The following is a 25,640-nucleotide window of genomic DNA, read 5'->3' on the forward strand; positions in this document are numbered from 1 at the left end:
TCTCTGGAAATCTGGCTTGAAATCACCTTTGACTCCCTCAGACCTTTGCCTTCCTGTCCCAAGATGGAGAGACTTCTTGCTATTTTTAGAAAAGGAATTTAATTTTACAAAATCTTTAATATTTTTTAAAATGGGAGGAGGGGAAGAGACAGGAAGAACGTCCAGGAAGGGATGCAGGAGTAGTGAGTGAGACAGCGGAACTGCTGAGTCTGGTCTTAGGTGGTGGTAAGGAGCTGGTCCAAGCACCACTGGATCTCTGCCTGTCCTCGGTAGGCCTTTTTCAGGCCCCGAGGAAGGTATCGGCATGAGGACAGGTTGAGGTAGCTGAGATCTGGGCAGCTGCTGATCACAGAGCTGTAGAGGGACAGAAAGGGGGGACAGTCAGTGAGCATCCAAACTGGCTCTCTGTCCCATAACCTATCAGCCCTGGGCCTGAGAGGCGTGGCAGGATACAGCTAGAAAGTGCCTAAGTCCCATAGCTTGCATTGTTACATAGTAAATAGAAACTACTCCAAGGTTATTGTGCAATAGTTAAGGGATGAAGGGAAGGAGGACTCCCTGTGTCTTTCCTGTAAAGTGAGGAAGGGAGATTTGGAGGGAAAGAAGGGTTTGGTGGAGGGAGGGAACAAAGGCTTTGAGGGGAAAGGAAGGTGGAGGTTTGGGGAGGAGAATAAAAGTAGACTGGGAGAGAGGAGGTAGGGAGAGTGAAAGAAAGTAGGTTCTGAGAGGTGGTTTGGGGGAAGAGAGGAAAGAAAGATTTCAGGAAGGCAGGGGGGACAGAGGAAAGGCATGTCTGGGGGAAATGGGCAAGAAGGGTTCTTACAGAAAAAGAAAGGTTCGCAGAGGAGAGGAAAAGGAGAGAAGAGAAAGGGGGAAAGGAGGGGAAAGGAGAATTATAGGTTGGCAGATTTGAAGGGAGGGAAGGAAGGCTGGGGAGGAAGGAAGGGAAAAAGCTTTAGGGCAAGGCTAGGCTGGGCACGAAGTATGACATGGGGAAGATACAGAGTCTTGAGGCTTGGGTCCTCACCTGATAGTTGCCACAGTAACCTGGGTGCCCTTGAGGCTGAGAGAGCGAAGGATGGGGCTGTAGCCATTGCCAGTGCTTGAAAATGCTGCCAGGGCCCGCCTCAAGTCCTCTTCGTGGTAGCACTGGCCATTCAGGTCTAGCTCCTGGAGAGTGCGATGCCACTTCCACGTGATCAAGGGGCTTCCCTCCTTGGGCAGAGCCACCCAAATGACTGAACCATACAGACCCAAGTGTAGTTGTTCTAGGTCTGAGCAGAGGGAGAAGAGGAAGGTGCTCAGGGCTGCACAGTACAGCCTGGATACCCTAACTTGAACCCTCAGGTTAAACTCCCTACCTATGTATGCCCTGAGGTCAAAAGCCAAACCAGTACCCCAATCCTTCCACTTCCCCCTGTCCCAGCCCTTCCAGAATCTCAGGCTTAGCCTTCCTCATCCCTTTTTTTTTTTTTAAAGTGAGGCAATTGGGATTAAGTGACTTGCCTAGGGTCACACAGCTAGTAAGTGTTAAGTGTCTGAGGCCAGATTTGAACTCAGGTACTCCTGACTCCAGGGCCAGTGCTCTATCCACTGCACCACCTAGCTGCCCCCTTCCTCATCCCTTATACCAGGAGGCTCCCACCTCTTCTAAGACGCTTTCCCTCCTCCAGCATTGGAATTATCTCCCCACTCTGATCTCCCGTAGTAAGTACTACACTGACCAGCCACAATACTGCATATTAGTTATTTGTGCTTGGGTTGTATTTCCCTTATAATAAAAATGCCTATTAACACTACTATAAATGATTCACACTACAGAACACTTCACCACAGACCTGTGAGGATGGTTCTGTAGTTAAAGAAACTGAGATCTGACAAGATGAAGTGACTTGCCCATGATCACATGGCTCATTTAAATTCAGCCCTTCCTTGATACAAGCCCAGCTCTCTCTCCTCTATACTACAACATGCTGTATGTCCTCCCTCACCCACATGTATCTCTCCCCACTCCATCCCCCACATGGCCTAGGCCAAGCAGGAGCAAACAGGGCAGGCCCAGTGCTCACCAAGGCAAGGCAAGCTGGACAGGCCTGCAGGTGTGAGGCGGGCACAGCCTCGGAGGTCCAGCACCCGCAGGCGAGGAGATCTGTGCAGTAGGCGGTACAGGACCTCGTCACTCACATAGGTGATGGTGGACGTGGCCAGGCAGAGCTCCTCCAGGTCTGGGAATCCAGGACCCATGGCTACTCCACGTCCTCCCATTTTGGGGGACCAGACCAGGTTCAGCAACCGCAGGACCTGTGAGTAGAGATGGGGGACTCAGGCTCAGAGTTCAGCAGATGCTCCAGGTGGCTGGAGCTCAGTCAGACCTTTAGGCTATGACAGAGATCAGAGGGCAAGGGAGGGAACAGACACATACCAGGAAGTACTACTACTTTGTAATCAAGGCAGTGTAGGGGGTCTGTACCTAGGAACAAAGGTGGATAGAGAGGACCTAGAGATGGGGATAGCAATAGCTGGGAATTGAAGGGAGATGGTGGGGAGGGAGGTAAGGGGGGAGAGGGAGGTGACCTTACCAAGGCAGGGGTAGCTGAGAAGAGAGTAATAACTGGGGACTAGGGCCTGGTACTGGCAGTCAGGGATAAAATTAACTGAACATGAGAGATACTTGGGGCTGGGAATAATAATAGCTATAGGTGAGAGTGGAGGATACCTACACCTAGGGACAAGGAGGTACTTATGGTTAAAGATGGGAATACCTGAGGACAAGGGGTACCTGGAGCTGGGGACAGCCAGCCTGCAGAGCTTCAATGTGCAGCTGAAAGTGTTGATTATTGGGCTTTATCCCTGTGTCCACCTCAAGGAGCTGGAGTTGTGGGCAGCAACCATTCTGCCAAGGAGACCGGGGGTTATAAGGATTAGGGGTTGGGTGGTAGGATAGAGCTCAGCTCAGGGATGGGCACAGAAATCTGTCAAACACAACCTTCCCTATATTTCCCCTGCTCCATCCTTTCTCCCACCAAATGAGGCTCACCGACAGCAAGGAGATGATGGAGGTCATTTGGCTACTGTAAGTTAGCCACAACCGCCGGAGTTGTTTGCCCGCTGCCTCCAGAAAGCCAAGTACTGCTGCTGCCTCGACCTGAAAACAAACATTGAACCGATCACTGCTAGGCTCCTTTTCAGGGGTGAGGGAGGGTGAATGGGAATAGTTGGGGCGGCTAGGTGTGACGAGGCACTCACCTGGGAGTTCTGCAGGTTGAGGCTATCCAGCTGGGGGCAGGCCCTGGGCAGGGTAACCAAGGCCTCTGCTGTTACAGACTGACAGTGGGAAAGCTTGAGAGATGTGAGATGGGGACAAGACTCACTGACAGCCTATTAGGGCAAAGGAAATTTTGGCATTAGACAAGGCCATCTTCACCAGATGCCTTCCCGTTATGGGCCGGCTCTAGTAACCCTCTTCATTCCTCTGGCTCCTTCCTATAAGAGAGGGAAACCAGGTCTGACCCAATCCTACCCCTTCTACTCTCTTAACTCAGGCACTCGACTCCCTCCTGCCCACATCTCATTCTACTTCCCTTCACATACTTTCCAGTCCCACCCAACTGGAATACTAACTGACATACTGTCTTCTACCTTTGTGTATCTGCATGGGCTATGTCCCGGGTCTGGAATATGCTCCCTCCTCATCTTTGCCTTCTTCTTTTAAAGCTAAGCATGCTGCCTCCACAACACACAAGACACACACATACCCAACACAGTTTGTGGGAGTAAGAGTATAAACACCTGAAGAATGGGGAAAGGCTCCCTGAAGAGGGAAGGGGGAAGGAGGGTCCTGGAGCTGTGCTCTATAGAAAGGCGGGGTCTCTGCAAAGTGCAGGTGAGGAGGGAGAATATTCCCAGCAGGGCATTCTTGTGTATATGTATGCAAGTGGGAGGTATGGTGCCCTGTGTGGGTAACAGCAAGCTGTCCAGTTTGGCTAAAAAACAAAGTAGCATATGATGGGGAGTGATGTATGATCAGTAGGAAAAGATAACTTGAAGCTGGATTGTAAAGAGCTTTAACTGCCAAATAGAAGAGTCTATATGTGCTTCTAGAAGAAACTGGGAGCCACTGAAGCTTCTTCAGCAGGGGAGTGATGGCTGATCTATGATAGTAGCAGTGACACTGTCTATACCCGTGGGTGTCCAATAAAGCTGGGACCCATTTTTCTTTTCCTCAGGTTCCTATTTCCCCCATTCCTAACTCCAGGACATTGTGGAAAATAAGTAATGATGGAGAGAGGAAGGGAGAGAGGGAGAGAAGATAAAATATAAGAGGGAGGAAAGAAGGGAGGAGGAAGATGGGAGAGAAAAGAGAATAAGCATTTATATAGCACGTCCTATGTACCAGGCACTGTGTTGGGTGCTTTTTTTTACAAATATTATCTCATTTTATCCTCACAATAACCCTGAGCTAGGTGCTATTATTAGCCCCATTTAACAGCTGAGGAAACTGAGGCAGACAGAGGTTAAGTGACTTGTCTGGAGTCACACAGCTAGTAAGTGTATGGGGCTGGATTTGAACACAGGCCTTCTGACACCAGCCCCAGAGCTATCCACTGTACCACCCAGCTGCCTAGAGGCAAGAAAGGGTTCTGCTTGGGGGTCTGAATCTTCCTTCCCCTCCCAGCAGGTACTAGGATTTAGAGGGTAATACTAGGAAGATCTGTTTGATGCTGCCTAGAGGGATGGCAAGTAAACAGTGGGGAGAGCTCCTAGGCACTAAGTACTCCTGGCCTAGGTGAGGAAGGTGCATGCTGATGGAAATGTTAACACTTACAAAGCAATTTGAAAAAAGCAGAAAAGGTTATCTTTCCATTCAAGGAGGAATACATCAGGGTTAGAAGTCAAGGGCAGCTAGGTGGCGCAGTGGATAGAGCACCAGTCCTGGAGTCAGGAGTACCTGGGTTCAAATCCAGTCTCAGACACTTAACACTTACTAGCTGTGTGACCCTAGGCAAGTCACTTAACCCCAAATGCCTCACTAAAAAAAAAAAAAAAAGTCAAGGACAACATCTCCCTCCCAGCCCCCCCAAGCCAATCTCCTCACCTTCAGCATCAGAGGTACATAGTTTTTCCAGTGGGATAGAGAGAGCTCCCGGAGTAATGAAAACCTGCCATAAAAAAGGGTGTGTATCTATCTCTTTCCAAGATCTCATCATCAGCTCCTCTCTCCTCACAAAGATGCATGGGCCACCATCCTTCTGGGGTCCCCTCCACCCTAGTCCGGGTAAAGCAGAAGACTCAGGGGAGCAATTCTTCCTGAAAAGAGCATGGTGCTGGGTGCCAGGAGTAATCCTTTCCCTCACCATGCCCTTCAGCAGGAGGGATTTCGACCCTGTCAAGGACAGTATGCCTGAGTAAACAGCCAGGCCAAAGAACAAAAGCAGAAAACGTACACTGGGTGAGATAGGTGCATTCTCCTCACCTGTTGGGCACCAGCCACTCTAGAGAACTGAGAATTCTCTTTTCCACCTTTGAAGGAGGACCCTTTGAGCGAGGAGGCCAAGGTGGGGCCAGAGACACCTTCTGCCACAGCACAGAGTGGGAAGCAGCATCATACCACAGGCGGCACACACGGGCAGCCCTGAAAGGCACAAGGAGTTCTGCTATCCCTGTCTCCCTACTAAATCATTTAGGCCCTCATCCTTAGAACCTCCCACTTGGGACACTAAAATAAATAAAACTGCCAAAGCTGGCCTCCTTCCCTCCTTGCCTCTCCAGCCCCACACAGTCCACAGCACTATATACTCTTTCCTCTACTTAGAATATCTTCTTGCAGTTCTGCCCTTAAGAATTTTTCTAACCCAACCTTTCAGGGAAGGATTGGATACCTGCAAAGGAAGGGCACTGCCCCATCAGATGCTACTAACACTTGGAATATTCGAACCAAGATCTCCAGAGGAATGTGATCTCCCCAGCCTGGCCCTGAAGTAGTGCTGTCCTGAGAAGGAGACTGCCTCCCCTGCCCTAGGCTGAGATCTTCACTGTTGGGAGTCTCCACTCGACGTGGCTGGCGACACTTTGGCTGGCAGACCTTTGATCGAGCCAACTTCCTGAGACGGCAGGCCTTTTTCCTGTGGGCCCGTGGTGCTGACTCTTCCAGATTGGGTACAATCAGCAGCATATCTTCAGCTTCATGAATGTGATAACCAACTCTTGCAGATGGCCGTCTCCATGAACTTTTTCTCTTCTTTTTCTTCTGGGGGGACCCAACTGGAACTGAGGGCCTTGACCTCTTGCTGGGCTTGAAAAGTGATTGCTGTGATGAACTGGAGTCCTCTTGAGAAGGTAAAACCATCCCATTGCCAGAGTCCTCAGGGACCTCCTCCATGTTCTCAAGAGATGGAACAAATCATAATGGTGCCCCTAGGGGATCCTATGAGAGAAACCAGAAGGATCCATGTTATGAAAAGGGCATTTATTATGAACTCTGAGGATGAGCACAAAAAGCCTACAGTCCCCACTGTCAGACCCAACTAAATCCATTTTTTGTAGGGGTGGGGTCAGTTATCACTAGACTGGTAAAATGTACATTCAGATGACTCCTCATTTTCCTGCAACCCACAAACATAATCTGCCTGCGTAACATCTCTCACAGCCACCACCCTAGTTCAGGCCCCAATTACTTCTCACACGGACTAGTGTAACAACCTACTAACTAGTAGTCTCAAATCTCTTCTCACTCCAAACCATGTTCCATACAGCTGCCAAAGTGATTTTTCTAAAGCCCAGGTCTGACTGCATGATTCTTATATTGAGTTGCTTGCAATTACTTGAAAGATAAAAACATAAATTCCTCTTGCCTCTTAAAGCCCTTCACAACCACACCCTAACCTACTTCTCCTGGCTCATTAGATCTTATTCCTTTTTGACACACTACATATGGTCTGGCCAAATGGTCCTCCTTGCTGTTGAGCTCACATGACGCTCTACACATCTCTAATGACTGGAGTGAACTTTCTCTTCCCCTTTGACTCTAGAATTCCTTACTTCCTTTAAGACTCAGCTCAAGTTCTACTTTCTCCATGAAGACTTTCCTAAGTCCACTGGCTGCCAGTGCCCTCTTCTAAAAATTACCCTGTGTTTATTTTGTATGTACTTGTATATGTATATGTTGTATAGAATAAAAGCTCTTGGAGAGACAAGATTGTTCCATTTGCGTCTGTGTAGCATCAGTGCCTAGCACAGTGCTGGCATAGAGCACACCCAATAAATGCTTATTGATTAACTGATGCTAGTGATGCCATATCACATTACCAAAGATGACTTGTACACAAGTGTCATAAAAACAACAACTGTAATGTGTAACATGAAAGAGGGGAATAATCTAAATGTTGCACTAGTATTGACAGAATAAATATTAAGAGGGGCGGCTAGGTAGCACAGTGAATAAAGCACTGGCCTTGGATTCAAGAGGACCTGAGTTCAAATCCAGCCTCAGCCATTTGATGCTGTGAGACCCTGGGCAAGTCACTTAACCCTCATTGCCCAACCAAAAAAAACCACACAAACAAACAGAATAAATATTAAGAGACCTAGAGGACCTGTTGGGTAGACCAGAGGTGTCAAATTCCTGGCCCACCTGAACAAGATTAAAGTGTAACTAGGAAATGCTTAGCAAAATAAAAACCATGCAACGTTAATTTGTGGTTTTCTGAATCAATATGCATTTCTATTTGAGTTTGACATCACTGGAACAGATCATCTAAGGAAGATTTTTCAAAGTTCAAAGACATGACTCATTCAGGATGTAGAAGGCATGGTAAGAGTCTGATCTGTACCAAAGGAAGGAAAACTTATGGATAAGACTAAGGTACTGGATTATAAACATACTGGGATGGGAAATCAGGGAATGCTAGGGACAGAATATATGCAGATTTTAGGAAAAAAACATTTGACAAAGGAAAGTCTGTCTTACTCTCCTTGTGAACAAGATAGAGATATGGGGCAAATGATTCTGCAACTGGTGGATTCTGAACTAGTTAAATGCTAGGACCCAAGGAACAGCCATTCATGTATTCATGTCAAAATGAAGAGAGAGCTCTCCTGGAGGGATCCCATCTTTGACTCTGCTGTTTAACATTTTTGTCAGTGACTTTGTTAAAGGTGCAAGTGCTATGTAAATAGTCAGGGAAAAAAACCAACCTGGGGCAGCTAGGTGGCGCAGTGGATAAAGCACTGGCCCTGGATTCAGGAGGACCTGAGTTCAAATCTGACCTTAGACACTTGACACTTACTAGCTGTGTGACCCTGGGCAAGTCACTTAACCCTTATTGCCCTGCAAAGAAAAAACAACAACAACAACAATCTCTTTGGTTTTGGGACTCTCTGGGCTTCATAAAGTTTACTTATAAAAGGATGCTTCTTCTCTAATACATCCTCTAGTCCTACCCAATACCTCACTATCTTTCCTTTTCCTGGAAACTTCCATACCTTCTGCTGGAAACTTCAATGCCCCATGCTTGGGGGGGGGGGGGTTATAATCAGTACAGTCCCTAGCCTCACTCTGCCTATGACATCAGAGATGGGAAAACAATCAGAAATACCCAAGCAAGAACCAACTCCTTCTTATCAGGCCTCATGCCTATACTGTCAAGTTGCCCTGGTGTGGAGGAGACCAGATGCCACCTACCTCCCCCACAATGAGGAGTAATAGAGGAGAGTTGGCAGAGGAGGGTGTGCCAAGTCCAGGGGCAGCCTCTCTGAAGGACCAGCAGTGACCCTCCCCCCACTCCTCCCATGACCTAAAGACCATACACCTGAGGTTGGGAGACCTTGTTGTATCCTTTCCCTGTTGCCCTATGTTCCCTTGCTGTCTCATTTCAGGCCTTAGGACTTCCCCTGTGTGAGTTAAAATGTGCCATAATTAAGACTTATTCCATTAAGTATTACTTGCCTCTTTGACTCTTTAATGGAAACTTCCCTAAGTCCCCAAAAGGTTGGGATGTAATGAGACATGTTTATAAGATATGTGATTCTACACGGTTTGAAGGGATAATTTTTTAATACATTCAACAATAAGATCCAAAAAGGTCTAATGGGTTGACTCATACCAGATGAAATTTAATGGGGATAAATGCAGTCTGACGTGTATTGAAAAGAAGAACTGCACGAGTACATCTGGGATGGATAGATGGGTGAACAGCCAGCCAGCCATTCATATAAACAAGATCTGGGGGTTTCTGTGGATTCCAAATTCAATATGAGTCACTGTAAAACATGGTGGTCAAAAGACAATGTAATCTAACATTGAGAAGTACAGTATCCAGAACAAGAGAGGCGATATTACTGTTCGGTTTTCTGCCCCATTGTGGAGCACTAAGTTTAGTCCTAGGCACTACCTTTTTTATAAGGAAACTGATAAATTGAAGTATGTTCAGGGATCAAGCAGTATAGGGGGAGTACTGGTGAATGTGCCATAAGATGGCTGGCCAAAAGTATCAGGGATATTTAGCCTGAAGAAACATGGGAGGATTTGGTCTTGTATAATATCTGAAGGGCTAGCAGGTGAAAAGGGTGTACTTGTAGAGAGAGTGTGGGAAGAGAGGCACATTGCTAAATACATTTAGTGGAGCTGTTAAGTAGTCCACCATTATAATTTTGATCTGGAATTACAAAAGTAACTAAACCCTCCCTATCCTTTGACCCAGCAATCCCACTACCCTAAATCAGTCAAAAGATTTCTAGAAACAAAGGTTCAGTATATAGAGACATTCAAAGCAGCACTGTTGGGGGCAGCTAGATGGCGCAGTGGATAAAGCACTGGCCTTGGATTCAAGAGGACTGAGTTCAAATCCAGCCTTAGACACTTGACACTAGCTGTGTGACCCTGGGCAAGTCACTTAACCCTCACTGCCCAGCCAAAAAACAACCAAAACAAAACAAACAAAAAACAAAAGCAGCACTGTTTGTAGGAGAAAAGAATGGGAAACCGGATTAAAAAAAAAACTGGTCTAAGAGTGTAATTTATGTTATCCAACTCAACTGGGTGATCAAAACTCCAGGACAATCTATTTATTTCTAAGTGATTTACTATCCCGTTCCCCAAAGAAGCTGTTGCAAAAGTTTTCTTCTGTCCTCTGTGGGGGTAAGGGAGAGTGTCTTCAAACAAAGGCTGCATGACCGTTTGTCAGTTCTACAGTAGTGAAGATTCCTTTTGGGTATAAAGTAGATTCAATTGATACTACGGTCCCTTCTCTCCAATTTTATAATTCTGTGAATCCTCAGGTCTCCCACACTTCTTTCTCCCCCTACCCTCTCAATTAAGAAAGTGAGGATCTCTCTTTATCTCAAAATCCCTCAACATCATTCCCCACTCTCTCCTCCTTTCCTCCAGTTTGAGATAGAGGTGGCCTCCTCCCTCTTGCCAAGGCCAATCCCTTCTCATGTGCAGATTGGCTCCTTAATCATTCTCTCTCTCTCTAATCTTCAATCCTTCCCTATATACTGGTTCTTTCCTTGCTTTCTTCAAACATGCCAAGTCTCCATCCTTAAAAAACAACAACAAAAACAACCCCTTCTCTAGACCCTACCATTTCCTAACTGTTGTCCTTCCTCAGTCAATGGGGCAGCAATGGCACAGTGGATAAAGCACATCTTCATGAGTTCAAACCCAGCTTCGGACATTTACTAGCTGTGACCCTGGGCAAATCACTTAACCCTCACTGCCCACTGCCCCCCCCCAAAATGTTTGTTGACTATGGTCTCATATACTCCAAATTATTTGTAGGATCATGTTTTGTAGTGGAAAAGAACTGACAGTAAAATAGGCACCCACTGACAGAGGAATAATTAAACAATCTATAGTATGTGAATATATTACTGTGCTGAAAAAAACCCCAGTAAATATGATGAATACAGTGAAGTAAGAGGAACTAGGAAAACAGACTACAATAATATAAATGGAAATAACAATACAACAACTAAAACTCAATGCTGTGAAGTTATAATGGCCAAATTTAGCCCAAAGAAGAAATATGAGAAGGTAAAGGAGGTAAGGGGCTATGGGCATGGCATACTGTAAGTAATGTTCCACTTTCTTGATGTATTGGTTTAGTTTTGGTACAATTTTCTTTCCTCTTTTTAATTGTTATAAATGATGGCTCTAGGAGGAAGAGAAAAAATGGAATGAATACATTGGAAAATGTAGGTGATAGAAAAATGAAAAATATCAATGAAAAATATTTTTTAAAAAATCAAGCTCTTCACAACCTGATTCCTTCCCACCTTTCCAACCTGATAACACTGTTCCTCTCCATTCACTTCACAGTTAAGCTATCCTGGCTTACTTACTACTTCCCTTATGTGCCATTCTGTCTCCTCCTCTGATGCCTAGCTGTCTCTCCTTCCTAGGGTGCATTCCTCCTCATCTCTTGTGTCTTGGGAGTCCTTGTTTCCCTTCAAGAGCAGCTGTAGTAACACCTTTTATATGAAGTCTTGAGGGATCAAACCTGTACCTCATATGATCTTTTATTTCTTTTGTACATATTCTGTATGCTTTATAAAGGCAAATGTTGTCTCCCCTGTTAAAATGTAAGCTTGTTAAGGGCAAGAATTGTTTCACTTCTCTTTGTATTTCCAGTTCTTAGCATGGTACCTGGTTCTGGGATTTGGCAGGTGGGATCAGGAAACACTTCATGCAGAAAGCAGGGCTAGGGCTGGGTCGTGAAGGAAAGAGTCTGAGGTGAGGAGGGAATGCATACCAGCCATGGAAGATAACCACTGTAAGAGAGAGAATGTCATGCTCTGAGGGATGGCAGGTGGGTTATCGTGAGCTTAACAAATGCTTGTCAATTGAGTTATTCCTGGCAATTACACCTCTCTAAATGAAGCCCAAAACTGAATCTGGGTTTTTTGTTGTTGTTGTCAAATCACATTAATGACTCATATTGTACTTGCAGTCACACTAAAGCCCTCAAATCTTTTTTAAACAAACTGATGCCTAAACATATCCCATTCTGTACTTATGAAGTTGATTTGTTTTTTGAAGTATAAGACTTTATATTTATCCTTATTGAATTTTATCTTCTTAGATTCAACTCAATGTTTTAGACTGTCGAGTTCTTTTTTGGCTCCTGACTGTCACCCAGTTATTCCTTCCAACTCAGTACCACCTGCAAATGAGATACCTAGGGCACTCCACAGATCTCCCCTCCACACTCCCAGTGTACAAATTCTTAATACTTAAGAGCTACTCTTTGAATCTGCCCACCTAATTCCAAAGTGATTCTAACTCAATCATAAAACACCTATTAATGCCCACTATACAAAAGGCACTGTACTTAGGTACCAGGAATATTAAAGGCAAAAACTAAACAGTCCCTTTACATCTTCCTGGGGATGAAGGGATGAGAAAGTATGTAAGGCAAATAAATCAATGTAAAATAAATAAATCAATGTAAAATAAAATAAATAAAAAGTAAATACAGGGGCAGCTAGGTGGCACAGTGGATAGATCACTGGCCCTAGATTCAGGAGGACCTGAGTTCAAATCCAGCCTCAGACGCTTGACACACTTACAAGCTGTGTGACCCTAGGCAAGTCACTTAACCCTCATTGTCCCACAAAACAACAACAACAACAAAAAGATTAGGGGAATCAGAAATAGCAGCCCATAGGAAGTGGCACTTCAGCTGAACCTTGAAGGAAACTAGGGATTCTAAGAGTCAAAGGTAAGGAAGTAGTGCCAAAAAAGAAGAGTTTGTATTTTATCCAAAGGCAATAGGGACCCACTGAAGTTTCTCAGGCAAAAGTGTGACTTCGTCAGACCTGCTCTTTAGGTATATTGATCTGTTTGAAGGAAAGACTGGAAGATACTAGAGAGAAGGTGACCAATTAGTTATTGTAACAGTCCAGGCAAGAGTTAATGAGATCCGGGGCAGCTAGGTGGCACAGTGGATAGAGCACTGGCCCTGGAGTCAGGAGGACCTGAGTTCAAATCCAGCCTCAGTCACTTGACTTACTAGCTGTGTGACCCTAGGCAAGTCACTTAACCTCAATTGCCTCACCCCCCCCCATCCCACCCCACCAAAAAGTTGATGAGATCCTCAATAGGTTCAGAAGGGAGAAGGGAAAAGTGAAGTAAGAAATATTGTGGTGACTGAATCATTAAGGTTTAGCAACCAAGTGGATTCGATGGTGAGGAAGAAGGAAGAGCTGAAGATTAAAAAAAAAGTTTCCTTTTGGAGATGATGCCTCCTGCTGGACATCTGGCTGGACGTTTCCTGCATAGCAAGTGATATAGGATTGGATATGTAGACGTTGGCAGTTATCTTCGTAGAGATAATAATTGAATCCATGGGACTTGTTAAGATCACCTAGAGAAAGAAAGACTGTAGAAGAAAAAGCTTTGGAGTACAACCACACATGGTGGTTGGCAAAGAACTCTTCCAGTGGATAGTACCCTCCCAGTGACTTTGTCTATATACAGTATATCTCAAAAGTTCTAGTGCAGTTTGTGGGGTTTTTTGTTTTGTTTTGTTTAGTTTGCGGGGCAATGAGGGTTAAGTGACTTGCCCAGGGTCACACAGCTAGTAGGTGTCAAGTGTCTGAGGCCGGATTTGAACTCGGGTCCTCCTGAAAATCCAGGGCTGGTGCTTTTATCCACTGTGCCTCCTATCTGTCCCCCTAGTGCAGTTTTAAAGGTTAAAACTACAGTAAGATTTTTGGGACATCCTGAATTTGCATGTGCTTATTGGTGTACAGTGTCGTGTTTCACCATGGCTGAAGCTAAGCTTCTTAGGAGCAAGGACCCTCTTTGTTTTTTTCTTGTGTTCCCAGCGCCTAGTGGCACTGGCCGAAGGAATGAAGGAAATCGAGAGGTCAGACAGGTAGGAAGAGCTACCTGGGGGGGGAAGGGCGGCGGGACCGAAGCCCTAGCGACCCGGAGGATGGGACTCTGTAGGGGGGAAGGGCCGTCTTGGGGAAGGAGGGGACCCTAACGGAAGGAGAAGGCCCTAGTGATAAGGCAGAGCTCTCTTGGGGAAGGAGGGGGCCCTGGCGATGGGGAGGGGCTCTTGGGGGAGGGGCCCTGCGAGGAGGAAGCGCTAAGTGAATGAGAGAAGTGGGCCAGCACACAGGGGCTTCTAAAACTTCCCTCAGGGATCTCTGGGAGCTCCTAGAAGAGGTGAACGGGCGGGGGAGAGTCGGATCTCTCACCTGACTTGGGCCTGGGTCTCTCCCTCACCCTCCTTTTGGACTTTCGGTCTTCCGCGCGTTCAGCCGCCACTTCCGGGCACGTGCTGGTTGGGCGGGACTTCCGGCGCGGGAGTGGCAGGCCGGACCCGGCGAGGGGGGCGGGGGGAATAACAGGGGGCGGGGCCCCAGGGAGCCGGCGCTGGGGTCGCGGCACGTGAGTCCCCTCCCTTCCCTGCCATCTGCTCTCCGGCCCCCTCTCTCCCTTCCTCCCCGCCTCTCCCCGCCTCTCCCGTACCCTCTCCTTAGCCCCTGCCCGTCCTGTTGGCTCCGAGCTGCGTGGGGCCGGCCGGCTCGCCGGGCTCCGCTTCCCTCTCTTCTCTTGCACGGAGTAGGGACACCTGCTGCATGCTCCCGGTTCTGCCTGGGGGTCGCGGAGCCCTGGGGTCCTGGTGGGAAGGTGAGCCTTGGGCTCCCAGCTCCTGACTCTGGACGCTTCGGGTCTGGCCCGCAAGAGGAGGAGTGTCTTCCACGTGCCTTGCCTCAGTTTCTCTCTCTGTGATGGGGGTTGGGGGGCATCTCCCGGCGGTGCCAGGCGCCGCTGCTGTTCGGAAAATGCCTAATCCCAGAACGGGACTGGAAAATTGCCTTTATCCTCGATTTGTGCTCCTTTCTACCGGTGTTCTCCTGCTTAAAACCCTCGTTCCTTCCTCCCCACCCCCCTTCCCCACCGCACCCCCGGACCCTTACTCCCATTCCTGTTACCCCCCCGAATCCCTTACTCCTTTTCTGCATGGCTTTTCTGAGCTCTTATGGGGGACCTGGTGCCCCTTCAGAGACGTCCCGGAACCCCAACCCCTGCAGACTCATGCCCTCTCTTTTCACCACCCCCACCGAGACCTGGCTTCAATCCTCCCTCTGATTCCCCCCCCCCCCCATAGCTTTCCTTGCTGTCAGAGTCCTAGATCCTCATCCTTCCTCCAAGTACCAGGGAAGTCCTTGGCCTTGGGCCAACTGAGCCTGGAGCTTTCCTTCTCCTCCTCTTCCTTTTCCTCCCTTAGTGGAATTGAACCTTGGGTCCTGCCTTCAAGGCCCTGAACTACTCAGGTTGACCTCTCCCCTATCCGGAGCCCTAGGGCTCCAGGAGCCAGCCAAACCTAGCCCTAGCCCAGGTGACCCCTGAAGCCTCAGGACCTTCAGGTATTGGGGGTGGCGATTGGGAGGGAGTGGTACAGAGGGAATCCAGGAAGTTAGGTGGGTACAAGCTGTGGATTTTAGGCAGGCCCATACATATTTCCCCTCACCTAGCTGTAGTACAAGTCTATTCACCTGTCTGGGACTCTTCCAAATCTGGGGTTCTAGTATCTTTGTGCTTCCTTATTTCCCTGTTGATCACAAGGTTCCAGAAAAAGTCTCTATCTCTTAGCTCCCATATCACTGTGACACTTCTTTTCCCTTCAGGCCAGCTGGGATGGCGGCCCCCGACAGTAGGACGGTGTTCATGCACATCCTAGTGGCCCTCTTTGCCATGGGTTCCTGGATTGCGATCAATGGGATCTGGGTACAGTTGCCGGTGCTGGTGAAGGACCTGCCTGAGGGTGAGTGATGAGGTGGAAAGGGCCTGGGGCTAAGGTTTAAGATGGCAGGCGGGAGGTGGCAATAAAGACTGGGCCTTGGGCCAGAGATGATAACGGTAGTGAAGGATCAGGACTGGGAGAGTTGACCCTCTGTCCTACCTCCTCTCCTTTGCAGGTTGGAACCTTCCCTCTTACCTGTCTGTGCTGGTAGCCTTTGGAAACCTGGGACCACTGGCTGTAACACTGTGGGGCCGCCTGTCAAAGGGTGAACTGGGCCCAATCCGGGCAGTGCAGGCTCTGGGTGTGGTGGGCATGGCACTGCTGGCTCCTCTGTGGTCCCATGTGGCACCCATAGCCGGGCAGCCCCATGCTGTGGCCTTCCTAGCATTAGCCTTTGCACTTGCCCTGAGCTGTTGCACTTCCAATGTCACTTTCCTTCCCTTCATGTCCCGTCTGCCCCCAGCCTATGTACGATCATTTTTTTTGGGTCAGGGTCTTAGTGCCCTGCTGCCCTGTGGGCTAGCTCTGGCCCAAGGTGTGGGTCACCTAGAGTGCCGACCAGCCTCCTCTCCCAGCTCTAGGGTCTCTCCCTTGGCATCCTCCCCAGGTCCTCCCTCCCTTGGCATATCCCCATCAGGCCCCATGGTGCCCATCTACTTTAAGGAACACTTTTCAGCCAGCACATTCTTCTGGGTGATAACCAGCCTGCTTGCCATCTCAGCAGCAGCCTTTCAGGGACTGCTGCTCATGCTGCCACCAGTGCCCACCACAGTTCCCACTAGGAATGAAGAGCAGGGGCAGGGAGCCACCCCCGAGGAAGAGGTGTCACCACTTCGGGAACCAGGAGAGGAGGTTGGGACACCTGAGCCAGAGTCAGAGGAAAGAGCCCGGGATCCACTGAAGCTGTGTTCAGTCAGAGGGGCCTGCCTGCTGGGGCTGCTGGGGGCCACGAATGCCCTGACCAATGGAGTACTACCCTCCGTGCAGAGCTACTCCTGCTTGCCATATGGGCGCCGTGCCTACCACCTGGCTGTGGTGTTGGGCAGTGCCTCCAGTCCCCTCGCCTGTTTCCTAGCCATGGGCATCCTCTACAGGTGATAATGGATCCCAGAGAGGGACCCCAAGGTGGGGGAGCCCAGGGATGGGAAACTAAGTTGGGGGGGAACAGGCAAAGACCTAGATGGGGACATAGCTCAAGGTGGGGGGAAAGGAAAATGGAAGTTGTCCCTGCTTCTCAGAGCCCTGATTGGCATCCTTTTCTTCCCTCAGATCACTGCGTGGTCTGGGTGTCCTTTCATTGCTGGGTACCCTTTTGGGGACCTATGTGATGGTGTTGGCAGCCCTGAGTCCTTGTCCCCCCCTAGTGGGCACTTCTGCAGGTGTAGTGCTTGTGGTAAGTGAAGGCTGGGGAAATTGATGTATGAACAGGGAACAGGGAAAGGGTATCTCTTCCTGGCTCGGCCCCTAGCCTCAATCCCCCTGCTTCCTCCTTCGCTCTTCCAGGTGCTCTCCTGGGTCCTGTGCCTGGGCACATTTTCCTATGTGAAGGTGGCAGTGAGTTCACTCCTGCATGGCGGTGGCCGAAGCGCGCTGCTGGCAGCAGGTATTGCCATCCAGACAGGTTCTCTGATGGGGGCTCTTGCCATGTTCCCCCCCACAAGCATCTACCAGGTCTTCAACCGAAGCCAGGACTGTGTGGACATGTGTAGCCCCTGACGATCCCTTCGGGGTGTTGTATGGCTTTTATTGGGAGTGCCCATCCCTTCTCTGCCCCCACCCTCCCAGGAGTAAAGTACCTCCATCTTTGCTGGAGCAACCTGTGCCTTATTCCCTTCAGTGGGTGAGGTGTTGGCCCTCGCACAATTTCCACCTCTCAGGGATAAGCCAGGAATTGGCTTAGGACACAGTGTCCCTACCCCACTGGAACCCTTGTCCCCAGCCAAAAAAAACCCCAAACCCACCAAAGCCAAACCTTAGGAATAGAGACTCGGGACCAAAGATAGGGCTTCTATTGTTTCCCCTCGTGGGAGGTTTCCCTGTTAACCCTCTTGGATCACTTATCCTCTGGGTCCCAGAACAGAACTAAGTTCCGCAAACATCACCAAAGACCAGCAGTGTACAAGGCCTTGGGCTGGGGGTTACAGAGAAGATGACAGCTTGGACAATTCCTATGCTGGGCACATGGGAGCAGGTGACATGCTACACAGCATCCCTCCCTCACACTCAGACCCGAAGTCCAGTTACAACTGTAGTTTTGATGTAGGAGGCAAAAAAGGGGTTAACAGAAAAACCTAAGACCCAAGCTCTAATTTAGATCTGAGCTCTAAGAGAGATTCAGACCCCAGTTAATGGATAACTTAAGACTTGGGAAACAAGCCAGGGCCTGGGTTCTTGCTACCCACAATAACAGAAACATAAAGAGGCAGGTCAGAGAGACTTTAACCATAACAATGATACACTGACAGGGGTATAGAAATTTTTTTTTTTAAGAGCAATAGGGGTTAAGTGACTTGCCCAGGGTCACACAGCTAGTAAGTATCAAGTGTCTAAGGCTGGATTTGAACTCAGGTCCTTCTGAATCCAAGGCCAGTGCTTTATCCACTATGCCACCTAGCTGCCCCAAGGATATAGAAATTCTAATGATAAATGAAGATATTTTGAAAACTGGACATGGGAATCAAAAAGTGATATGCACAGAAAAGGCCAAATTTGTCCCCAGATTCACCTTATGACATGTAAACCCCAAAAACACACCTCCATGGAAAAAGGTACCCACCTTGGGGGTTGGCTAAGGATCCCAGGAGCTCCAAATTAGGATAAGCCCTCCCCTGTACCTCCTTAAAATGGAGATTATTATAATGAGACTGATAATCAATTTATTTGTACTATAAATATAACTTTCTATCTTTACTTATTTGAGAGATACCTTTCCACTTTTCTGGTTCTCTCCCTGTGGTCACTCACAGTATTGCAATAAAACTGGGGAAACTGAGTCACTGAGTTTTGTAATTCTTTTGGGACGACTCACGATCAATTTGACCCTAATTCCATCCCACATCATTTTTAGAATAAAGATTCTATTTTTTATCTGAGTGGGACTCATCAGTGGGGGGTCAAATTCCTTTCCAGACCTTTCCTGAGCCCCCTCCCTCCCTTCACCCTCAGTGTCTTGCCCAAGGAGCCCTGAGAAGCAGCTGAGAGTACAGGCTTATCTCAGCCTGCTTGATAGCTGCCTCATGGTGGGGTCCTAGAGGAGGGGACTATGTCAGGCAATGCCTCATGGGCTAAGGTCACTACCAGTCTAAAGCTTTCTTCTTAAGCTTTCTACCCAGGTCCAGAGAAATTAGAAGGACAAAAGGGGTAACCCCCAGGGCAGGGCATGTCCTCTCACTGAGGAGGATGTGGCTAGTCACAAGACCACCATCCTGGTGCCCTGTGTAGCCTCCCTGGTCTGAGCCCCCCTCCTTTCTGTGTCCCCAAACTAAGCAGGAAGGAAAAGGTTAAATATACTGTGCTTGGCCTGGCTGTGGGGGGTCCAGCTTCTACTCATTGTTCTCTTCGGAAACTTCCCAAGGTTCCCTGTCCCTGACCTTGCAGTCCCTATCTACACAGCCTTTGATTTGGCCCTGGGCCCTGCCCATCTGTGCCTTCCAGAGTCCACCACCACAACCGCTGCCTCCTATTAGTTTATGGCGCCAACAGTTTGACCTTCTTCCAAGGCTGTTCCCTAAAAGCCTCACCTCTTCCTACATCAGCTCCCCCACCACACACATACCCTATAATCCCCAGCAGGAGGCCCTAGTCTGGCTCCCTCATTACAAAAGGGGAGAGGGGAAAGGTCTCACAGGCAGTGGTAGAGCTGGGCTCTCCCACCCAGGTCTTCTGACTCCAGATGCAGTGCTTGGAGAAAGGGCCACTATTGTTTGTTTTCCTTCACAAGTCACCGCAGAAGTATGCTTGGTCCCAGATTGTAGAGCAGAGTGACAGACTATGGGCCTAGGGACCCTTGCCCTGTGCAGTCTTCTCTATTTTGTCTTTGACACCACACCACTGCCAGGCTCATCTTGCTCAAAGAGAAATCTTGTTTTTTAAGTCACAACTCTGCTTTAAATATATATTTAAATTAGATTTTTAATGGCTGCCTATTTCCTCCCAAATAAAATTAAATCAAGTCGTTTTGCCTGGGGTTCAAAGCTCTCCACTGTCTGGCACCACCCTACCTTTCCAGCCTTCTTTCCTGCTATGGGATGCTGTGCTCTAGCCAAAGTGGATGTCTGCCCTTAGGCTCTCCCACCTCCAGACTTTGGCTCTTGCTTAAGATGTCCCGTTTCCTCCTTTTGTCTTGGTGAATTTTTACTCACCCTTTAAGGCCCTGGTCAAATACCCGATTCCCCTGAAAGCCTTTACTGATCTCCAAGGCAGTTATAACCTTCCCTTTAGACCTCTCATAGCATCTTGTACCTCCCTATATGAACCTGGAACATCCCTGTGTATTGTATTTGCCTTATATCCTTTTATTAGACCATGACTTTCCACAATGAGAGGACCAAGAGTAATAAATAGCTCTCATTTGTATTTTAAATATTTGAATTATAATTACTTAAATGTTTAAATAAAAAATTTTAAATTACAATTATTTAAAATTTAAATATATTTGTATTTTTAAATTTACAACTCGTTTTCCTTTCCTTTTTTTTTACCTATAAGGCAAACAGTGCAAATACTGTTTTACAAATGAGGAAACAGAGGTTAAATGAGGTCCATTATGTACAAAGTTCCTTTGGAAGGTTTGGGGGGAATTCACAATATATTCTATTGAGGGGGGGGATAACTTACATGGCAGAAAGTAATCACTAAAAAGAGAGGGTGGGAGGGACATCAAAAAAGTTTCCTGTAGGAAGGGGTACTTGAAACGAGGCTTAGAGGAACTCTGGCATTTTAAGAGGCAGATCAGAAGTAAGAGTGCATTCCAGGCCTGGGGGATAGTCAGTGTAAAAGATCAGAAGTGGAACGTCAAGTTCAAGGAACAGCAAATAGATGGGCCATTTGGCTGGAATGTACAGTACATGGAGGAGAGATGTAAAAAGGGTCTGGAAAAGTGGGCAGCAAGCCAGTTTGTGGAGCAAAGACTTCGAATGCCAGGCTGAATATTGTCCTAGGGGCAATAGGGAGCTACTGAAGATTTTTCAGCAGGTAAGTGACAGACTCATGTTTTAGTGCTATTAATTTGGCTACTGTATAGAGGATAGACTAGAAAGGGGAAAGGTGGGCAGCTAGGTGTCACAGTGGACAAAGCACTGGCTCTGGATTCAGGAGGACCTGAGTTCAAATCAGACCTCAAACACTTGTCACTTAGTAGTATGTGACCCTGGGCAAGTCACTTAACCCTCATTGCCCTGCCCAAAAAAAAGAAAAGAAAAAGAAAGGGGAAAGGCTAGACAAAGAGAAAAGAGGCTATTGCACTAAACCAGGCCAGACAATATGATTGACTATGTTACAAAGTTTTTGGTTTTGAGATGGGAGTAAATGGGAGGGAGAATAAATGCTTAATAATTTTTTAAAAAACAAATAACAATTACAAGTAAAAATTTAAAACAAACTCTAGGCCAGATTGAGGCAAGGAAGACTTGGATTCTAGCCTAGCTTGTCCTATGTCCTGGCTATGTAACCCCAGGCTAGTCAGAGCCTCATATCTCCCACCACTCCCCAGGACTATAACATTACAGAGAAGGTGCCAGTCTGTGCTAGTGAAGGAAGTTTGTCTCTGTACAGATGACATCTAAGCCTGAATTCCAAGTTAGAGTATCTGGCTGCATTCAGGGAAGAGGAAGGTAGAAATGGCAAGTCTTGCCGACCAGTTGTCTGGAGGGAGTCACAGTGACTTCTTTCTCACACTCCGTTAGGAAAGCGCTGTTAACACAGTAGATCCACATTAAGTATGTGCTGTTGAATTGAATAGAATTCCCCAGGACGCAGAAACTACAACAGGCCTGAATTTTCATTTGCTCCCTTGTGGCCTTGGCCCTGGCGAAGCTATCTCTCCCAGGGAGTGTGAGACAGAAAGATGGAAAGAGCTGCATCTTTAGGCAAAGCCTGGACTGAGGACTCCCAAGGCAAGGCACTGTCTCTGAGCCTGTGCCAGCTGGCTGAGGTGGAGGACTGGGACAGGGAGGGGGAGTCTCTCACAGTTCTGAGAAGTGCTAAAATATGCTCAAGTACAGCAGACCAGCCTGCCGGGGCTCCTGCCCTCTGGACAACCCATCTCCACCCTTCATCTGGGTCAAAGGCCTTGAACGGGCCCTGGAAGACTCTGATGCTTGTTAGCTGTGTGCTCTCATTAGTGCTGGTTTCATCAGTTCTCTGTAGATAATTTACCCAAAGTGCTGGTGGATGGGATGGGGGAGGGGGGTGTTCTAATTGTATTAATAATTTTTGGATATCAGTGCTGCTCTTGGGCTAACTATCCATTATTTCTCCCAGACTCACCTCCATGATTAGACTTTCAGACCCCTACTAGAGCAATGGGCATCAACAACATGCTGGAGCTTACTCATATCTATCACACAATGTCTCATGGCATTTTGGGTCACCTCCAGTTACAAATTTTTTTTTGGCAGGGCAATGAGGGTTAAGTGACTTGCCCAGGGTCACACAGCTAGTGTCATGTGTCTGAGGCTGGATTTGAACTCAAGTCCTCCTGAATCCAGGGCTGGGGCTTTATCCACTGTGCCACCTAGCTGCCCCTTGCATATACTTGTATAGATATTGTCTCCACTAACTGTCTTTCTGAGGGCAGGTTCTGTTTTTATTTTTGTTATCATATTGCCATTACCTAGCGCAATACCCAGAACACAGTAGATGTCTGATAAATGCTTGTCAAAGGATTAGTTGATTGATAAATATCATAAAATAATACCACATCATAGAAAGTGACAAATATGGAGCATTCAAAGAAGCATGGGAACACTTACATGATCTAATTCAGAGTAAAGAAGAATCAGAATCAAGAGAACAATATACACCATGACTATAGCAATGTAAATGGAAAAAAAAACAAATCTAAAACCATGTTCATTATAAAGTCCAAGCCTAGTCCCTAAGGGAAAGGAAAGAAAGGGAACAAACACGAATTAAGTACCTAATATGTGCCAGGCACTGTGTCAAGTAATTTACAAATTTTATCTAGAAAATGTACTTCCCTTTTTTCTTTGTAGAAGTGGAGTACTGTGTATATAGGAACTGCATATGTCATCAGGCACAATCTAACCTGGAGTGGTCACTATTGTGCTGATGAGGAAAGCGCTACTTACACTCTCTTTCTGGCCCCCACTTCCAAGAGGGCTTCACTACTCTTTCCCAGTTCCATCCCTTGAGCATAACTTGCTATTCACTACTCTATAATTCCTGGAAGGCTATCTCAAACAAGCAACTCTGGTGTGTTCCAGGCCTACCAAGCTGCTAATTTTGTTTGCTAAGGTTAGGTGGCACAGTGAATAGAACACCTGGTCTGGAGTCAGGAAGACCTGAATTCAAATTTGACCTCAGATAGTTCCTAGCTGTGTAACCCTAGGCAATTCACTTAACCCTGTTTGCCTCAGTTTCCTCATCTGTAAAATGAGCTGGAGAAGGAAATGGCAAACCACTCCATTTTATTTGCCAAGAAAACCCCCAAATGAGGGGCAGCTAGGTGGCGCAGTGGATAGAGCACCTGCCCTGGATTCAGGAGGACCTGAGTTCAAATCCAGCCTCAGACACTTGACACACTTACAAGCTGTGTGACCCTAGGCAAGTCACTTAACCCCAATTTGCCCTGCAAAAAAAGAAAAAAAATAGTTGAGAAAACCCCCAAATGGGGTCACAAAGAGTTGGACATGACTGAAATAACTGAACAACATTTCAGAACTACATATTTTTGACTGCTCTGAGAAGTTATAGAAATAGGAATCAATAATTCTCCTTTCTTCAACTCTTAAGTCCCCATGCTAAGATAGGTTCTATTAGTTAGACCAGGGTTTTTCTTAAACTTTTTCCACATGTGACCCTTTTTTGCCAGAGAAAATTTTACTTGATCCCAGGTATATAGGTATATAAAATTGGTATACAAATCAAACATTTACTGCCAAATTTTTCACGACCCCCACATTCAGCTATGTGATCCCATATGGGGTCAGGGCCCACAGTTTTAGAAGCTTTGAGTTAGATCTCTCTTTCTCTCTCTCTCTTTCTCTCTCTCTCTCTCTCTCCCTCACTTTCTCTTTTCTCTCTCTTTCTCTCTTCTTTCTTATGTATAAGGTATTTTATTTTTTCCGTTACATGTAAAGATAGTTCTCAACTTTTGTTTATACATGCTTTACAATTTCAGATTTTTCTCCCTCCCTCCCCTCCCTCCCCCCTCCCCTAAACAGCAGGTAATCTGATATAGGTTATATCTATATATCTCTATACATATACATATATATATATATACACACACATATATATATACACATAGTAACATTAATCCTATTTCTGCATTAATCCTGTTACAAGAGAAAAAATGAGAGCAGTGATGTTCTCTCTTCTTTCTAACACTCTGTCCCTCTTACCACTCAGTACTTCACTCCTCATTGCCTTTCTCAGCTGCATTTGAGTAAAGAAATAGAGATCAGTAATGCAATGGTTAACTACTTTATCTAAGAGAAACCAGATTTTAAAACAATAGAGAACTGGAAAGCAAAACAAACTCTTTAAGAAACAGAGATTAGGAAAAGAAGTTCATCTCCTGAGAGGGCAAGAATAGGAGAGCAAAGTAAAGAGAAAGATCATTATTTTTGGTCTTGGCAACATAAACAATTATTCAACAGCTCTGTTTATTCTGTTTAGCTTCCATATTGCCTGGTTACAGTCCTTCTAATGGTGTCTCAACTTCTGCTCACCTTCTGTGTCACTTGTAGTTATGGGAGCCAAGGCAACAAAACCACTCCAGCTTCCCCTGGCCCTCTCTCCCAACCCCCACCCCTACCCTCCAGTTTGCACCTTGTCTATCTCATGGGCTCACCACTTGCAACATACATACCCTCTTCTCACAGGGCTACTATTCTCTCTCCCTCTCATTGAGAAATGGGAGGGACTAGATTATGAGCCTCAGGGCTCCAATAGCCCCTGGGGGGTTCAAGTAGAAGAACAATGGGTAAATTCCTCCCTATCTGTGGGCACTGGTCTTCAACATCCCCTTACAACAGTTGATGTGGTGATTAGTTTTGCTGAACTAATTTTCCCTCTTTCTTTCTTTTCAGATCTTTATTATAAAAGGTGGCTCTCTGGGTGAGGGAAGAATATGCACAAAAATGGATGTGATGTAAAAACAGAAAGCATCCATAAACATGTCAATTAAATTAAAATAAAGCAGAACATACAGAAAGGAAATAATACGGTAAGAGAAGCAACAATCAAATATTTTCTTCATAAAATAGGAGCACATTCCCCCACGTGTAACCTCTGATACAGGTCCTCTCCCCCTCCCCCTCTCCCACCAACCAGGCCAAACTTCAGATCACACAGAATCACACAGATTGGGGTAGGGCCAATCCTAGAAGTTTCCCCAAAGAATCAGTTTCTCTCTTTGGCTTTTTATAATAGATTATTTGTTATGCCAAGATAATAATTGTAAAGCATTTAGCACAGTGCCTGGCACATAGTAAGTGCAATCTAAATGTTAGCTATTATTATTATTATTTTTTTTTTTTTGGTGAGGCAATTGGGGTTAAGTGACTTGCCCAGGGTCATACAGCTAGTAACTGTCAAGTATCTGAGGTCAAATTTGAACTCAGGTCTTCCTGAATCCAGGATTGGTGTTTTATCCACTACACCACCTAGCTGCCCCTGTTATTTATTATTATGATG

At 46.8% G+C, this 25,640-nt stretch overlaps 2 protein-coding genes across 6 annotated transcripts; one reads left to right on the top strand and one right to left on the bottom strand.

Moving 5' to 3' along the window:
- Window positions 1-97: 97 nt before the first annotated feature.
- On the bottom strand, window positions 98-14,292 carry FBXL6 (F-box and leucine rich repeat protein 6). 3 transcript variants are annotated; one of them, XM_043976587.1, is made up of 12 exons: window positions 14,206-14,292; window positions 11,645-11,769; window positions 11,067-11,152; window positions 5,880-6,424; window positions 5,474-5,632; window positions 5,096-5,159; window positions 3,247-3,378; window positions 3,038-3,145; window positions 2,780-2,893; window positions 2,070-2,301; window positions 1,028-1,274; window positions 98-354 (listed from the first exon to the last, which is right to left on the bottom strand). In XM_043976587.1, the coding sequence occupies exons 4-12, from the start codon at window positions 6,377-6,379 to the stop codon at window positions 216-218; spliced, it is 1,695 nt and encodes a 564-aa protein (XP_043832522.1). In that variant the 5' UTR covers window positions 6,380-6,424; window positions 11,067-11,152; window positions 11,645-11,769; window positions 14,206-14,292; the 3' UTR covers window positions 98-215. The 3 variants fall into 3 exon arrangements, with proteins under 3 accessions (XP_043832522.1, XP_043832518.1, XP_043832519.1); XM_043976583.1 differs by lacking the exon at window positions 11,067-11,152; XM_043976584.1 differs by lacking the exons at window positions 11,067-11,152; window positions 11,645-11,769.
- Window positions 14,293-14,353: 61 nt separating this feature from the next.
- Window positions 14,354-25,144, top strand: SLC52A2 (solute carrier family 52 member 2). Of its 3 annotated transcripts, XM_043976590.1 has the most exons (6): window positions 14,430-14,641; window positions 15,643-15,779; window positions 15,934-16,852; window positions 17,028-17,151; window positions 17,262-17,361; window positions 25,034-25,144. In XM_043976590.1, exons 2-6 carry the CDS (start codon window positions 15,653-15,655, stop codon window positions 25,063-25,065), a joined length of 1,302 nt encoding a protein of 433 aa, XP_043832525.1. In that variant the 5' UTR covers window positions 14,430-14,641; window positions 15,643-15,652; the 3' UTR covers window positions 25,066-25,144. The 3 variants fall into 3 exon arrangements, with proteins under 3 accessions (XP_043832524.1, XP_043832525.1, XP_043832523.1); XM_043976589.1 differs by lacking the exons at window positions 14,430-14,641; window positions 25,034-25,144 and adding an exon at window positions 14,354-14,398 and having other exon boundaries at window positions 17,262-18,285; XM_043976588.1 differs by lacking the exon at window positions 25,034-25,144 and having other exon boundaries at window positions 17,262-18,285.
- Window positions 25,145-25,640: the final 496 nt, after the last annotated feature.

Source organism: Dromiciops gliroides, chromosome 1, assembly GCF_019393635.1.
Source record: "Dromiciops gliroides isolate mDroGli1 chromosome 1, mDroGli1.pri, whole genome shotgun sequence".
Lineage (NCBI taxonomy): Eukaryota > Metazoa > Chordata > Mammalia > Microbiotheria > Microbiotheriidae > Dromiciops > Dromiciops gliroides.

Coding starts and splice junctions, on each gene's coding strand:
- FBXL6 (XM_043976584.1), bottom strand. CDS start 6,379: ATGGAGGAGGTCCCTGAGGACTCTGGCAATGGGATGGTTTTACCTTCT. Junction 3,379..5,095: donor ATGTACCTCTGATGCTGAAG/GTGAGGAGATTG, acceptor TTGCCCTAATAG/GCTGTCAGTGAGTCTTGTCC. Junction 1,275..2,069: donor GTCCAGCTTGCCTTGCCTTG/GTGAGCACTGGG, acceptor CCCTCTGCTCAG/ACCTAGAACAACTACACTTG.
- SLC52A2 (XM_043976589.1), top strand. CDS start 15,653: ATGGCGGCCCCCGACAGTAGGACGGTGTTCATGCACATCCTAGTGGCC. Junction 16,853..17,027: donor GCCATGGGCATCCTCTACAG/GTGATAATGGAT, acceptor TTCTTCCCTCAG/ATCACTGCGTGGTCTGGGTG. Junction 17,152..17,261: donor CTGCAGGTGTAGTGCTTGTG/GTAAGTGAAGGC, acceptor TCGCTCTTCCAG/GTGCTCTCCTGGGTCCTGTG.